The 14569-nt window shown below is 36.5% G+C and overlaps 1 protein-coding gene and 1 pseudogene across 1 annotated transcript; both read left to right on the plus strand.

Annotated features, from left to right (window-relative positions):
* The first annotated feature begins 4082 nt into the window (after positions 1–4082).
* On the plus strand, positions 4083–7098 carry LOC149005891 (S-adenosylmethionine decarboxylase proenzyme-like). Its single transcript, XM_089169450.1, is given in 5 exon segments — positions 4083–4189; positions 4279–4346; positions 5322–5463; positions 5647–6370; positions 6373–7098. Coding segments are annotated over 2 exon segments (1080 nt in total). The 5' UTR covers positions 4083–4189; positions 4279–4346; positions 5322–5463; positions 5647–5796; the 3' UTR covers positions 6879–7098.
* A 5431-nt stretch (positions 7099–12529) lies between these two features.
* Positions 12530–13003, plus strand: LOC149005892 (S-adenosylmethionine decarboxylase proenzyme pseudogene; annotated as a pseudogene).
* The last annotated feature ends 1566 nt before the right edge of the window (positions 13004–14569 follow it).

Here is a 14569-nt window from a genome sequence, read left to right on the forward strand (position 1 = left end):
GGACTCAACCGTGTGAAGCGCCTGGCTGCGTGGCATTCCTAGTAGTGACTTTTTGAGTGATGTGATGTCAGCTTTTCCAATCTCCACGCGTCCAACAAGCTTGGCGCATGATGCGCACGTATGAATTATTAATCCCTGGTAGTGTTAAAACACGCCGGCAGATTGCTGATTGGCTGATCACGTGGCAAGCAAACTTGCCGTTAACGTTAGTTTTCATTCTAAGCTTCCGTTTTACTCTAATTCTTTTTTTTTATTTTTTCTTTTTTGTAACCGTTTCATTCAAATCTCCTTAGCCGGTTCATTTTGTACCTTTATAGTTTCTTCTTCTTCGGTTCTTCACACTGTTTATGTGAGGATTTATTTGTAGTTGACTGATGTTTATCCCTATTACCTAAGGTTTAAGGTATTCCACAATATCATATGATACTAGCCGATAACATATCTTTATTTAACCCAACCGATATCATACATGTCGATACGTATCTCTATTAAATTACACTAAAATACATTAACCAAAGAGATACAATACTCATACAGGACGATAGGTCTCTTAAAATCACCTGACCGTTACGATTGTCAATACCGATACCTTAAACCTTGCTCTTACCAACACAAGGGTGAAGAGAGAAATACCCCCAATTGTGTTTGAAAGAGATGTTGCTTTATGAGGTTACCAAAGAGGATGAATAAATTGTTACATGCCTAATGGGGCTCACTCTGGTAAATGAATATGCAAACGAGGGAATCTTAATTTGGAGATTATAGGATTATTCTTATAATTTCCGGTTAGGCTGGGTTTAGAATCGAATAAAAATTCAAGGATTCCATTTTGAAATTTATAAAATAATAAATCTTTGATTGTCAATGCGGGGTTGGTTCTTAGTGGAGAGGTCTGCAAAGAAGAAGTCCCTTTGCAGACGGCATTTCATTTTCAATATTAAAAGAACACCGGTACCCAAAAAAAAAATCCAAAAATCCACTTGTTAGAGGTTGAGGAGACTTCTTTCTTTCCTTCTACTTCATCAAATCAAAGAATCTCCACCCATTTTTAATTTCTCCAGGGACCAGTAGCTAGTAAGTGACAAGCCATATCAAAAGTCAGGCAGCTCCGGCCGGCAAGAAAATAGAAATACAAAACAACTGCTTTCACTCATCAAAAACCCTAAACCCAATTCCGACCTATTACCCTGAACATTTCCCTTCCCACCTACTTACTTAGCATACCTTACCTATTCAAACACTTTTTCCATATTTAAGAGCAAAGAGAGTACATATTCTAAATTGTCAAAATAACAACACCTAGTAAAGAAAAGGTGATTGGAGAAGAAAGTTATATAAGGGCCTGTTTGGTTACATGAGTCTGGAGATTTCAAATATCTAGAGATTTTAAATCTATGGAGTCATAATTCAAAAAATTAACTATTTGGTTGTGGAATGAAATATGTGGATTCATTCAAAAAAGCTATTTGGTCGACGTGATTTTTGTGAATACGCAAATGTTTAGCACTTTTATAGTAGCAATGAAATCTCTGGATTTCACCTCATACCTATAAATCTACAAATTCATGTTTGTAGTGTAAAAAGATGAATCTTTAGATTTCATAAATCCAGAGATTTTCACAACCAAAAGGGTCTAAATCTCAGATTTATGAATTCATTCATGTAGGCATGTTTGGTTACATGAGTCTGGAGATTTCAAATATCTAGAGATTTTAAATCTATAGATTTCAAATCTATGGAGTTATAATTTATAAAATTAGATGTTTGGTTGTGGAATGAAATCTGTGGATTCATCTTAAAAAACTATTTGATCGACGTGATTTTTGCAAATGTGCAAATGTATAGCTTTTTTGAAATCTTTGGATTTCACCCCTTACCCATAAATCTACAGATTCACGTTTTTAGTGTAAAAATGTGAATCTCTAGATTTCCACTGATCTAAGATTTTTTTTTTTTCCCCTTCCTTTCTTTTTTCTATATCTCGTCTTTGTTTTTTTTTTTTTTTTTTTATATATTTTTATAATAATATATATAATATATTTTATTTAACCACACACGGGCGTGGGCCCTCAAATATAAAAATATAACAAAAAAAGTACAATGGGCCCCCCGCGTCCCCCCCACCCCCCCCCCCCCCCCACCCCCCCTTTGGTTTCTCCCCCCCCCTTCTCCTCTTTTCACCCCCCTATAGTTTTTTTCCACAACGCTAATTCCCATTCATGAATCCAGATATTTGAAATCTCTGGATTCATGTAACCAAACAGGCCCTAAAGCAATGGCCTCCCTCTTGTTTGAACCATGGATGCGTCCTCTACTCTTCTGGGTGTTAGTTTGGCTTGAAGGTCATCAGCACCCATTGAAATACAAGATTTGAAGAATAAATACAAAAATTGAAGCCTGCATCTCTCATTTTTCTTCTCTTGCAGATTAGGGACTTAGCACATTGCAAAAAGAGTAGAAGAGATCGGTTCTATGCTGGGTTTGTTGGTAATTGATAATTAATTGGCGGATAAAACATTAATTACCTACAAATCCTCCATAGATACCGATATTGCAGTGTCTTCTACTCTTTTCGCAATATGAAAGTCCCTAAATGAGGAAAAATGATAAGATGAGAGAAGCACACTTCAATCTTGTATTTATTTTTCAATTATAATTACTTTTGTCATGGTGCTGATGACCTTAAGCCTTTCTTACACTTACCCTATATTGTGGATGATTGTTTAATTTACTATTTTCTTAGTTTATTAGTAAATATTATTTCTTTGTTAATGTAAAGGATAAGTCTCTGAATTCAAATTCAAATTTGAACTTTATCAAATTTAAATTAAAATTCATTGTAACTAATTCTATCTGGATTGATCTTATCCCCAATTGATCAAGAAAAGTTTGAATTATAATGAAAATAAATTTGAGATTGAACTTATCTCCCACTGATCAAGAAGATTTTGAGTTATAATAAAAGTGGATTTGAATTTGAATTTGAATTCAAAGGTTTATCATTTACAGTTAATATGTCTTTTTTTTTTTTTGTCAAATCTTTGTTAATATGTCCAATACTGATTTTCATGATGTAATTGTGCGAGCTTATGATTTTGTATGGGAGAATAAACATCATTCAAGTTATATTACGATTTATCATGCAAATCTTGCAATTTTAGTAATTTGCTTATTGTAATTTGTTAATTTAGGAAACAAATTTATTTATTGTAATCTTCTAATTTAAGTAGGTTAAATAGGTTATTTTGGAAAAGGTCTGTCTTTGGTTCATGTATTTATTTCTCAATAATACACATATCAATATTCAATCAAATCTTAACTTAACAAGTTAAAGCCTAGGGTTTAAAGTATCGATATTTAGTATCGTATCGATAAGACGATTTTAAAAGACGTATCGTCCTCTATCGAGTATTATATTATTCTGATTAATGTAAATAAAGTGGTGTATCGAGATATATCATATCTATTGTGTCAAATATAAATACGTACTAGCTAGTATTTTATCATATTGTCGAATACTTTAAACCTTGTTCAGGGCAGAGCACACTATTCACCATCTTCCACTCGCTTCAATCATCGAAATGACACATTTACCCCAGCTAGAACACCCGCTAGAGTAGAGGGGTAAATCGGTCATTTGAGTCGGGGCGAGCTCGTGAATCGATTGTGTGTATGTCTTTTTTTTTCTTTTTCTTTTTTTTTTTTGAAATGAAGTTCATCCGGGTCAGCTTGCGCGCACCACGACTACATCCTCAAAGCGCTTTTTATATAATTAATTAATATAGGCGGAATTCGCCTTCCCTCAAGAAGATTCGAACTCTGACCTCCTACGTGGAAATGTTAAGCTTTGCCAACTGAGTCACCGTTGTCTTTTTTCTTTTTTTTGGGTAGCGATTTTTGTCTGAATCTCAACCACTCAATTATCCCAATAAATTCTCAACCACCAAACTTTTTCCTTTTTTTCTCGTTTTGGCTCGTAACCACCAAGATGTGGTGGCAGAAACCGTAATTTTCCCGAACAATAGAGGTTAATTTTGGGTAAAAAATCTTGAGCTCACTCGCTATATATATGAAATGCTCCTCCCCTGTTCAATAGAACGAAGAAAAGCCTTCCTTATTGAGTTATTTCGTGCCTGAGGAGAATCAATCGTTTGTTTTTCTAGGGTTTTTTATCCGATTTCTCTTCTTCGTAAGTATATATGTTGTTGGTATAGAGTTCGATCTAAGTCTTTTCGATTCGAGTATCTATCTAATTTGTGGTTGTTGTGTAAATTTCAGGCTCTGTGCGTGGGGTTAAACAAGAGGAGTTCGTTTAGATCGACGTTTTGATTACAAGATCTGTTTATGTAAGTTTTGATCCACATCTTGCCGTATTCTGGCGTGTTTCTTTGAAGAAATTCTGGGAAATATAGACTGCATGTGATCATGATGATACATTAACTGGGTTTTATTTCTCTTTTGTTCCCGATTGCGTATTTTGTGAACCGCTTTTGGGATTGGATCGATGATGGGAGAAAATTTTATGGTTAAATTCTTTTCTTTTTACTTGGGTGCGAATTCTTCTGAATGGGTATTAGTTTTCTGCTTTTCAATCGGATTAGAAATATCTTGCATGTGATTTGATGGTGAAATAATGAGGTTTTATGTCTCCTTGTCGTTCGCTTTGCATTTTTATAGAATCACTTCTAGGAATGAATTCCGACTTGAATTATGTATACTGGTTTTTTTTTTTTGGTAGAAATGTTTACTGGTTGAAAGTTTATCTGTTTTATTTAAGTGCACTGTTCTGATATAGTTTCTAAGTGCTCTACATTGTCTATTAAAAAAAGAAAGGAGCTCTGTCGTTGTAGGTTTTATTGCTCTTTCTTTTGCGACTGCAAATTTTGAGAATAGCTTTTGGGATTCGGCTGATAATGGTTTAAATTTTTGTGTCTAAATTCTTGTTCTTTTCGCTTGGGTGCAAATTCTTCTGAAGGGTTATTTAGTTTTCTGCTTTTCCTTCGGATTAAAAATGGCTTGCATGTGATTTTGATTTTGGAATATTGAGGTTTTGTCTCCCTGTCGTTCAACCTGCATTTTTTTTAAAGAATCACTTTTAGGGATGAGTTCTGAATGGAATTATATTAGCTGGTTGCGAGTTCTATCTGTTTTTATTAGGTGCTCTGTTCTGATATAGTTTCTAAATGCTCTATCAGTGTAGGTTTTTTCTGTTAAGGATTTAAATCATGCTGATTGATGTTATTCATTCTGTTTTATTGCCTTAGAACTGTTTCGTTCCATCCGTCTTGTTCTAATTTCTTTTTCTAAACTTGTTCAAGCAGACTGAATGAACTAATGGAGACCGAAGGTGGGAAGAAGTCCAGCAGTACATCCTTATTTTACGAAGCTCATCTGGTCTACAGCATTGAAGACGTTAGACCTCACGGTGGAATCAAGAAGTTCAAATCCGCTGCCTACTCCAACGTAAGTTTCTATCCTGTTTGTGTTTTGCAATCAAGAAATCTTTTTTTCGGTGGGTGGGTAGGATAATGAAGATATTATAGTTTACAATTTTTTCCAAGTTTACCAGTTGCTGGTCCATTTGCATTTATCATTCTTCAAATGTTTCACGAATACTAATTTTGAGATATTGTTTTCCATGTGTAGCTTGCACGGAAGCCATCCTGAATTGTCAACAAGCAGATCTTCATTAATAAGCTGTTTTACTATTTTTTCTTTTCCTGCAATCGATTTTTCACATTTTCTGTGATTGTTGTCTAAGCCCATAGCATCAGTTTTTACTTCCCCTGAACTGAGATGGCCTCCCCACCCTCTGCAATTGGATTTGAAGGTTATGAAAAGAGGCTTGAGATATCTTTCTTTGAGCCTGGAATCCTTGCTGATCCTGGAAGGAAGGGCCTCCGTAATCTGACCAAAACTCAGCTGGATGAGATTCTTACTCCTGCTGAATGCACCATAGTTGCATCACTTTTGAATGCAGATGTTGACTCTTACATTCTTTCTGAGTCCAGCCTCTTTGTCTATTCTTACAAGATAATTATCAAAACCTGTGGCACTACGAAACTGCTTCTCTCAATTCCACCAATCCTTGAATTAGCTAGCTCCCTTTCCCTATCTGTAAGAGCTGTGAGGTACACGCGTGGCAGTTTCACATTTCCAGGAGCTCAGCCATTTCCACATCGTAACTTTTCTGAAGAGGTCACAATCCTTGACAGTTATTTTGGAAAGCTGGGATCAGGTGGTAGAGCCTATGTGATGAGCAGTCTCGTTGAATCACAGAAGTGGCATACATACTCTGCTTGTGCTGAAATGGACAACCACAAAAACCCAGTTTACACACTTGAAATGTGTATGACTGGCTTGGACAAAAGTCAGCATCTGTCTTCTACAAGACTCAGGCAAGCTCAGCAGCTGAGATGACCAATGTCTCTGGTATAAGGAACATTCTTCCCCATTCCAAGATCTCTGATTTTGAGTTTGACCCTTGTGGTTACTCTATGAATTCAATTGAAGGTCCTGCAATCTCTACAATTCATGTTACCCCTGAAGATGGTTTTAGTTATGCCAGCTTTGAAGCAGCAGGGTACAATTTGAAGAATCTGAACTTGAATCAACTGATAGGCAGGGTGTTAGAATGTTTTCAACCAAGGGAATTCTCTATAGCTATTCATGCTACTGATCTCTTGAGCAGTGGACTTACTTGGGATTGTCCACTGGATGTTTCAGGATATGATGGCGGAGAAAAGAGGTGTCAACCTCTTGGTCTGGGTGGCTGTGTTGTTTATCAGAGTTTTGTTGCTATTGGCGATTTGGGGTCTCCCCGATCAACTCTGAAATCTTTCTGGGATGAGGAAGATGATTATCAGGATGATGCGTAATGTTGCAGCAGGGTATCTCAGTTGATTTGCTCCTTTTCTTAATTCCAAATTAAGAAAGGATTAAATAGGGTATTATGTTTGGGGAGTAGTAGTGAATGTGGTTCTTTGGTACAATTCCTTTATGGTTTTTATGTAGAAATATGGTTTGTTTGGAACTGGCACCTCAATAGAGAACTATGTTGCTACGAACATATCAGTAATGGATTTGTTTTAGTATAAATTCCAGCGGATTTGTTTTAGTATAAATTCCAGTTTGATTTCTTTTATGTTTTATATCAATTTCAACTGTGATAATGGAAAAGATACATATGTACTTATATATTTGTTTAGAGTTTCAGTACACAGGTTTTTATTGTTGCAGATTAGTTTAATGTGGTCAGGTGAACCTCAGTTCGTAAAGGAATAAATGAAATCTCTGTAAATGAAATCTCTGTACAGTGATGCTGAAGCAAATGCTATTCCTTTAAATGAAATATCTGTACAGTGATGGCGACAGACTTTCATGTTGGGAGTTGGCTTTTTAGTCTCGTGTCCATTGTGCATTTCTGTCTTTGTTTTTCTTTTTTCCTCCATTACCTTACTTCCCATTATCTTTTCTTTTGTCTTTCTTCAAATGTTGGTTTCCTCCAGTATCCTAAAAAATACATATGACCTATGTACTATTTCTGTCTGTACAAAGTGAGATACCTTTTCAACTAAGAGGTTAAATGTAATTTGGGCAGCAAACCTATGTACTATTTCTGTCTGTACAAAGTGAGATACCTTTTCAACTAAGAGGTTAAATGTAATTTGGGCAGCAAACCGAGATACCTTTTCTTCTCAGAGGTTAAATGTAGTTTGGGCAGTAAACCGAGCGGTTTAAATGCACGACTGAAGCAAAATCGTTGTCGTGAAACCAAGGCAATTTCGTTGAACCTTTAGTTGATAAATGTTAAATCACTTCGAAAATTTTCAAAACGTGATTACCAACCAAAACAATCACTTTCTTTTCTATTTCTGAATTTGGAAGTAGGGTTTCAACATGACCTGTCATGAGAGTAGCATGCTCTTCAATGACAATTACACACATTCATCCAAAACGGTTTCAACATGACCTGTCATGAGAGTAGCATGCTCTGCTAACAGTATATAGTTGGGGAAAAAATCCTCTGCTGTGCACAGCAGCGCGGCACCACAATTTGACATGTGACATATTCTTAATAAACAACTTAGATTAGAAGGCAGGGTTTTAAGTGAAAGTAACCCATCTTATGACCTGTTTTAACAAAAATATAACCCATTTTTGAAACCTAGTTCTAAATATGATTGTCCAAGATTTGTTTCCATTTTTCTCCATCGTTCCCACGTTGTCGACTTCATCTTCTTCCCTCTTGTTCTTCCCTGGATTTTGGCCACCTAGATTTTGCAGGTTCTCTTTGTCCCCCCCCCCTTCCTTGCCACCATCTTTTTGGTAAACAAGACTAATGGTATTCACTAACTGAACAAATCAGAGTTCTAGAGTTTCAATTAGTCAACTGAACAAATCAGAGTTCTAGAGTTCCTATACTAATTGAATTGATTATAATTCCAAAAGGTTTCAAAATCCAATTTCCACTTTTTCCAATAACAAATGAAAGAACAAAAGTTATGCAACCCACTTGAATTATTCTCTCTGATCCCTAAAACTGAAGCAAATATAGTGATACAATTCTGTTATACAACAGGTTTGCCCCCCTCACAACATCATTAATGTCTTACAACTCCAGACCAAATCCTCTGCACTGGTTACCCAATTCTCTGTATTTCCTCATTTTTCATTTTTCGTTTTGATTATTACCAATAATTTTTACCATGAAGTGATCCAATAGATGCCTATTAGTGTATAAACAATGACTACAAACTCAAAGATTATAAAATATTTTTATTAACCCTTACAGTTGAGAAAACAATTAAAAACCCACGAATTTTTGAAATACAAATGATGAAATCCAGTCCCATCTACAAAGTGGGTAACAATTTAAATTCCTACAGAGACGTTGGTTGGTCTCTAATTTGTGTTCTTGAGTACATTTTTTCTCTTGCTCTCTCTGTTTTCTGGTTCTGAGCTTGTCTTTGTAACATAAACCGTGGTGGAGGATGAGATTAAAAAAAAATCATTTCTCTTTTGACCCAATGAGTTGCATGCCCACCTAGGAAAACAAAGCGTTCATGTATTGTGTGTCAAATTTGGTTTATGATGGAACGGAGAAGGGAGGAAGGGAGAAGGAAGGTAACAACCACCAATCTGCTCACTTCCCTGTTAATTAGAATGGACAGGAACTGAAAAAAGAACGCCGCGCTTGCTCTCCACCTCCCACCCACGCCCCACCAGGCACAACCGCGCCGGCCCACTATAATCTATATAGCTCGTGCGTGTGCTGATTGACAGCCTCCGTCATCTAGTGATTTTTGTTAGCTTTGGGTGTTGAGTTTGTAAATTGATAAAATTTAAGTAATCCAAATATAAAAATAAAAAATTAATAATTACAGGTAAACCCTCATTATCTGAATCCCAACGGTTGAATCAAACTTTTTTTTGGAGATGAGGTTCATCGGGCCAGCTTGCGCGCACGACGCACCACGACTACATCCTCAAGGCGCTTTTTATATAATTAATATAAACGGGGCTTCGCCCTTGGCTCCGAAGGGATTTGAACTCTGACCTCCTACGTGGAAGCATTGGGCTTTGCCAACTGAGCCACTCCTCGGGGTTGAATCAAACTTTGTTGATGTGGTGAAATCAAAACCGTCGGCAGCTGCTACCACAAATAGAAATCAGAACAGAAACCCTGAGGGATGGCTCAGTTGGTAAAGCCCAACGCTTTCACATAGGAGGTGAGAGTTCGAATCCCCTTGAGGCCAGAGGCAATGCCCCGCCTATATTAATTATATAAAAAATCGCCTTGAGGATGTAGTCGTGGTGCGCGCAAGCTGGGCCGAAAGAACCTCATTTCAAAAAAAAAAAATCCGAACAGACTACAGCAAATATAGCCCGCTTAACTTCCCTCTCATCCATAAAACCCATAGAAAATATTAGAAGAAATACAGTGACTAAATATGGCCTCCTGACTTCAAACACTGATTTTGAACAAAAATATGGACAACAAGACCAGAAATACAGAAACGGGAGGCTGATGATCGCAACTTAAAAAATAAAAAAGGAACAATAAATAAATAAAATAAGAATAACAACAAGAACAAGAACAAAAAAAATAAAAGAACCTGCAAAATCTAGGTAGCCAAAATCCATGGAAGAACAAGAGGGAAGAAGATGAAGTGGACAACGTTGGAATGATGGGAGAAAAATGGAAACAAATCTTAGGCAACCATATTTAGAAGTTCTAGTCTGTATGATTTTTTGACATGGGGCGTGTATATAATACTATAATTTGTTCCACAGGTCAAAACCAAGTCTGGCGGCTGTTGTAGGTTGCATGATGCCATTCATGCTCGGTGTCTGCTTCCTCTGTCCTTCAATGGACTGCCTCTAGCACAAGTATCACTACTGCCCAAACTGCAATGAAAAGGTAATGAACTAATTTGTTATCTATGTTCTGTTCTTTCCACACTTTTCTTTCCGGCCTCTGATAGCTGGTCAAGGTTCTGAAGCTGAAGCTGCATTTTCTGTTCAATTTTCTTAGGTTGGTGACTTCGAGAAATCAGATCCATGCCTGGTGCAGGGTTGATCCTCCTTAGTGGACCCAGCAGAGCTTTGCTTTGCCTGCTTGATGATTCTTTCCATCTTTATTGTGTATGTCTGTAATGTTGCACCCTCTGTATGAGACTTCTCCATTTGTTTGAGGGCTGTAGAAAGATCCATTAGAGCAGAGGGCATGACCCTGGCCATTCCCGTTACTTTGGGTGCTTTATAACAATTTTCTTTTCTAAATGTCCAGCAGTCAATTATCTATTGGAAGCTCTAACTGGGATCCATTAAATGTGGTTCCATGACACCAGGCCAAAAGTCTTGACAATTCTACAGCATTTTACATGGAAAACGTATCCTGATGCAACATTTTCCCTCTATCAGGGAAACATATTCCATCACTTAACCTCTGACAAAAAGTAACCGCAGAGCATTGAAAGGCTCACTCACCTCTGCTTGAATAGGTTGCCACACCCAAAGTGATTTCATGCAAGAACATGGAAATACTCTGTCAATACAATGAATGCATCCAGAAGTTGAACTTAAAATATTTCAACTTCACAGCCTTACCCATTCAAACTTCTTTCTGGTGGTCTCTCTGCAAGGATTTCCAAAGGTGGCATTGGAGTCAAACAAGCTTACATCATATGTCGTCCTGTGAAAAAAAAGGAAAAGGGGATGGTTATCCACAGGTGACATGAAAACTAATAATATGTTTAAAGGGGAAAAGGAAGAAGAAAATTTACATATCAAAATGTAATGCTCTAGAAATACAAGAAAATAGTCTATTGGAACTATAAGTTGAACTGTTTGTCATGACATATCAAGAATCTTATGAAGCAATGCCATTTTGAATCTTATCAAAAAATAAAAATAAAAATTACACATTCATGCTAATTTAACCATCCATCTCTAAAATGAATATCAATTCATTAAAGGAAAAAATAACAGCTCATACACAACAATCAAAAGGCTAAAACGTGATGACGTTGTATCTCAGTTCCTTATAAATCAAAAAATGGATAACTGTCTATGATCTTTTACTGTCTTTGGATCATTTATATGAAGGAGCTATCTCAGAGGGCCAAGAACCTTTGAATCATATTATGGGGGCAATAAAGTACCTCTTTGAAATTCAGAGTACAAGCTTTAATATAAGATTTCTGAGATACTCCCCACATAAATACCAGATTCAATCATCACTAAGCTCTCACGGCAGTAAGTGAAACGTCTTCTTGAATTTTGTCGTCACTTGACTTAAATTGAAATATCATAATGTCAAAGACCCATTTCAGCAAGTCAAACATCAGAAATTTACTTCACAAACATATCCTCATTTACTCCTAAATCCGACAATAGTATCTGAAATCCAAAGTTCAAGGGAAGTATCCCATTGAAGGTCTTCTTCCACAAACATATCTTATCCCCTTCCCAAGACCATGACCATGTTTTGTTTGGCAGTAAGTTAGCATGCTTTAGGAGGTTGTCGGATCAACTAAAAGAAGGAAACGAGCGAATGATGTATAACATGTTAATAAACCAACAAAGGAGGTGATTACTGACCTCTATCCCTTGGTTCTTTTTTTTGGGTGCAAATTCTTCTGAATGGGTATTTAGTTTTCTGCTTTTCAATCGGGTTAGAAATATCTTGCATGTGATTTGATGGTGAAATAATGAGGTTTTATGTCTCCTTGTCGTTCGCTTTGCAGTTTTATAGTTTCTAAGTGCTCTACATTGTCTACTAAGAAAAGAAAAGAGCTCTATCGTTGTAGATTTTATTTCTCTTTCGTTCGCGACTGCAAATTTTGAGAATAGCTTTTGGGATTCGGCTGATAATGGTATTAAATTTTTATGGTTAAATTTTTGTTTTTTTTTTTTGACTTGGGTGCAAATTCTTCTGAATGGGTATTTAGTTTTCTGCTTTTCTTTCGGATTAAAAATGGCTTGCATGTGATTTTGATTTTTAAACCCAGTTTACACACTTGAAATGTGTATGACTGGCTTGGACAAGAAGTCCGCATCTGTCTTCTACAAGACTCAGGCAAGCTCAGCAGCTGAGATGACCACTGTCGGTTACTCTATGAATTCCATTGAAGGTCCTGCAATCTCTACAATTCATGTTACTCCTGAAGATGGTTTTAGTTATGCCAGCTTTGAAGCAGCAGGGTACAATTTGAAGAATCTGAACTTGAATCAACTGATAGGCAGGGTGTTAGAATGTTTTCAACCAAGGGAATTCTCTATAGCTATTCATGCTACTGATCTCTTGAGCAGTGGACTTACTTGGGATTGTCCACTGGATGTTTCAGGATATGATGGCGGAGAAAAGAGGTGTCAACCTCTTGGTCTGGGTGGCTGTGTTGTTTATCAGAGTTTTGTTGCTATTGGCGATTTGGGGTCTCCCCGATCAACTCTGAAATCTTTCTGGGATGAGGAAGATGATTATCAGGATTATGCTTGATGTTGCAGCAGGGTATTTCAGTTGATTTGCTCCTTTTATTAATTTAGAATTAAGAATAGGAATAAATAGGGTATTATGTTTGGGGAGTAGTAGTGAATATGGTTCTTTGGTACAATTCCTTTATGGTTTTTCTGTGGAAATATGTTTTGTTTGGAGCTGGCACCTCAATAGAGAACTATGTTGCTACGAACATATTAGTAATGGATTTGTTTTAGTATAAATTCCTGCGTCTGATTTCTTTTATGTTTTATATCAATTTCAATTGCGATAAAGATACATATGTACTTATATATTTGTTTAGAGTGTCAGTATTCAGGTTTTTATTACTGCAGATTAGTTTAATGTGGTCAGGTGAACCTCAGTTCGTAAATGAATAAATGAAATTTCTGTACAGTGATGGTGAATGCAAGACTGTCTAAAAGAATTCTGAAGCAAATGTTATTCCTTTAAATGAAATCTCTGTATAGGGATGGCAACAGACTTGCTTGATGTTGCATATACCCATTACGTGAGCATCCTATTTGTGCAAACCCGTTGGAGTTGGCTTTTACCGGTGCCCATTGTGCTTGGAAACGTTCTCTTACTTCTAATCTTCTTCTGTTGTTACTACATCCAGTAAAGCCTAGCCAAGAATAAATTTCTTGTTCCTCATCTCTTCTCTTGTTTCTCGTCGTCTTCCTTGAGAATAGGGATCATATGGTTGATTTGAGGCATTTTAAACTGTCAATGTTGGTTTCCTCCAGTATCCTAAAAAATACATATGACCTATTGTTGGGGGTAATTGTATTACAAATTCTACAAAATACAAAAATAAAATTACAACACAATTGAAAATTGAAGACTCTTAGCCGATTCGGAGAGCTTGATGTTGCAACCGAACGAATCGCCGATCAATGAGGTTGAGTCACACTTTGAGTGATGTCTTTAAGGTAATCGATGCACCACCACCTCCAAGATAAAACAACCTCCAATTAGAAAATGAAGTAGTTCTTCTAGTCCCTTCAAGGAGCCAAAAGCTAGAACACAACACTTAGACAACTTAAAGAAAAAAATTAACTTTGTAACACAAATAATGTGAATGTGAGGAATGTCTCAAAACCTCACCAAACCTCACCTTACACCCCTTAGGATTCTTAAGGCAATGAATTCTTAATGGCCATGAATGATCATGAAGTTGAAATGAGAATTGATGGTCAAAAGTTAGAATTTAAGTAAATTACACCCTTCAAATAAACCCACCACACCACCATGATCAAAAGCTTTAAGACCCATGACCAATGTCGTGAAGGGCTTCCTTTACTCATGGTGCCTCATTACCACCCATACCTCATGGGTCCCACACACTAACAATAATTAAATAAAAAAATACAAAAACTAATTTTAAAACTTAATATAGTTAATATAGATTTTAATAAAAAACCTGACACCTATATACTATTTCTGTCAATTATAAAGTGAGATACCTTTTCTTCTCACCCGTCTTTAGTTGCTACCAATAAGAATCCAAAACCGAGAAAACTCACAACTGAAAGATAACTCCATCACCAACATTAAAATGTACAAAGC

This window comes from Hakea prostrata, chromosome 9 (genome assembly GCF_041222555.1).
Source record: "Hakea prostrata isolate BN-2017 chromosome 9, UWA_Hpros_2, whole genome shotgun sequence".
Classification (NCBI taxonomy): domain Eukaryota; kingdom Viridiplantae; phylum Streptophyta; class Magnoliopsida; order Proteales; family Proteaceae; genus Hakea; species Hakea prostrata.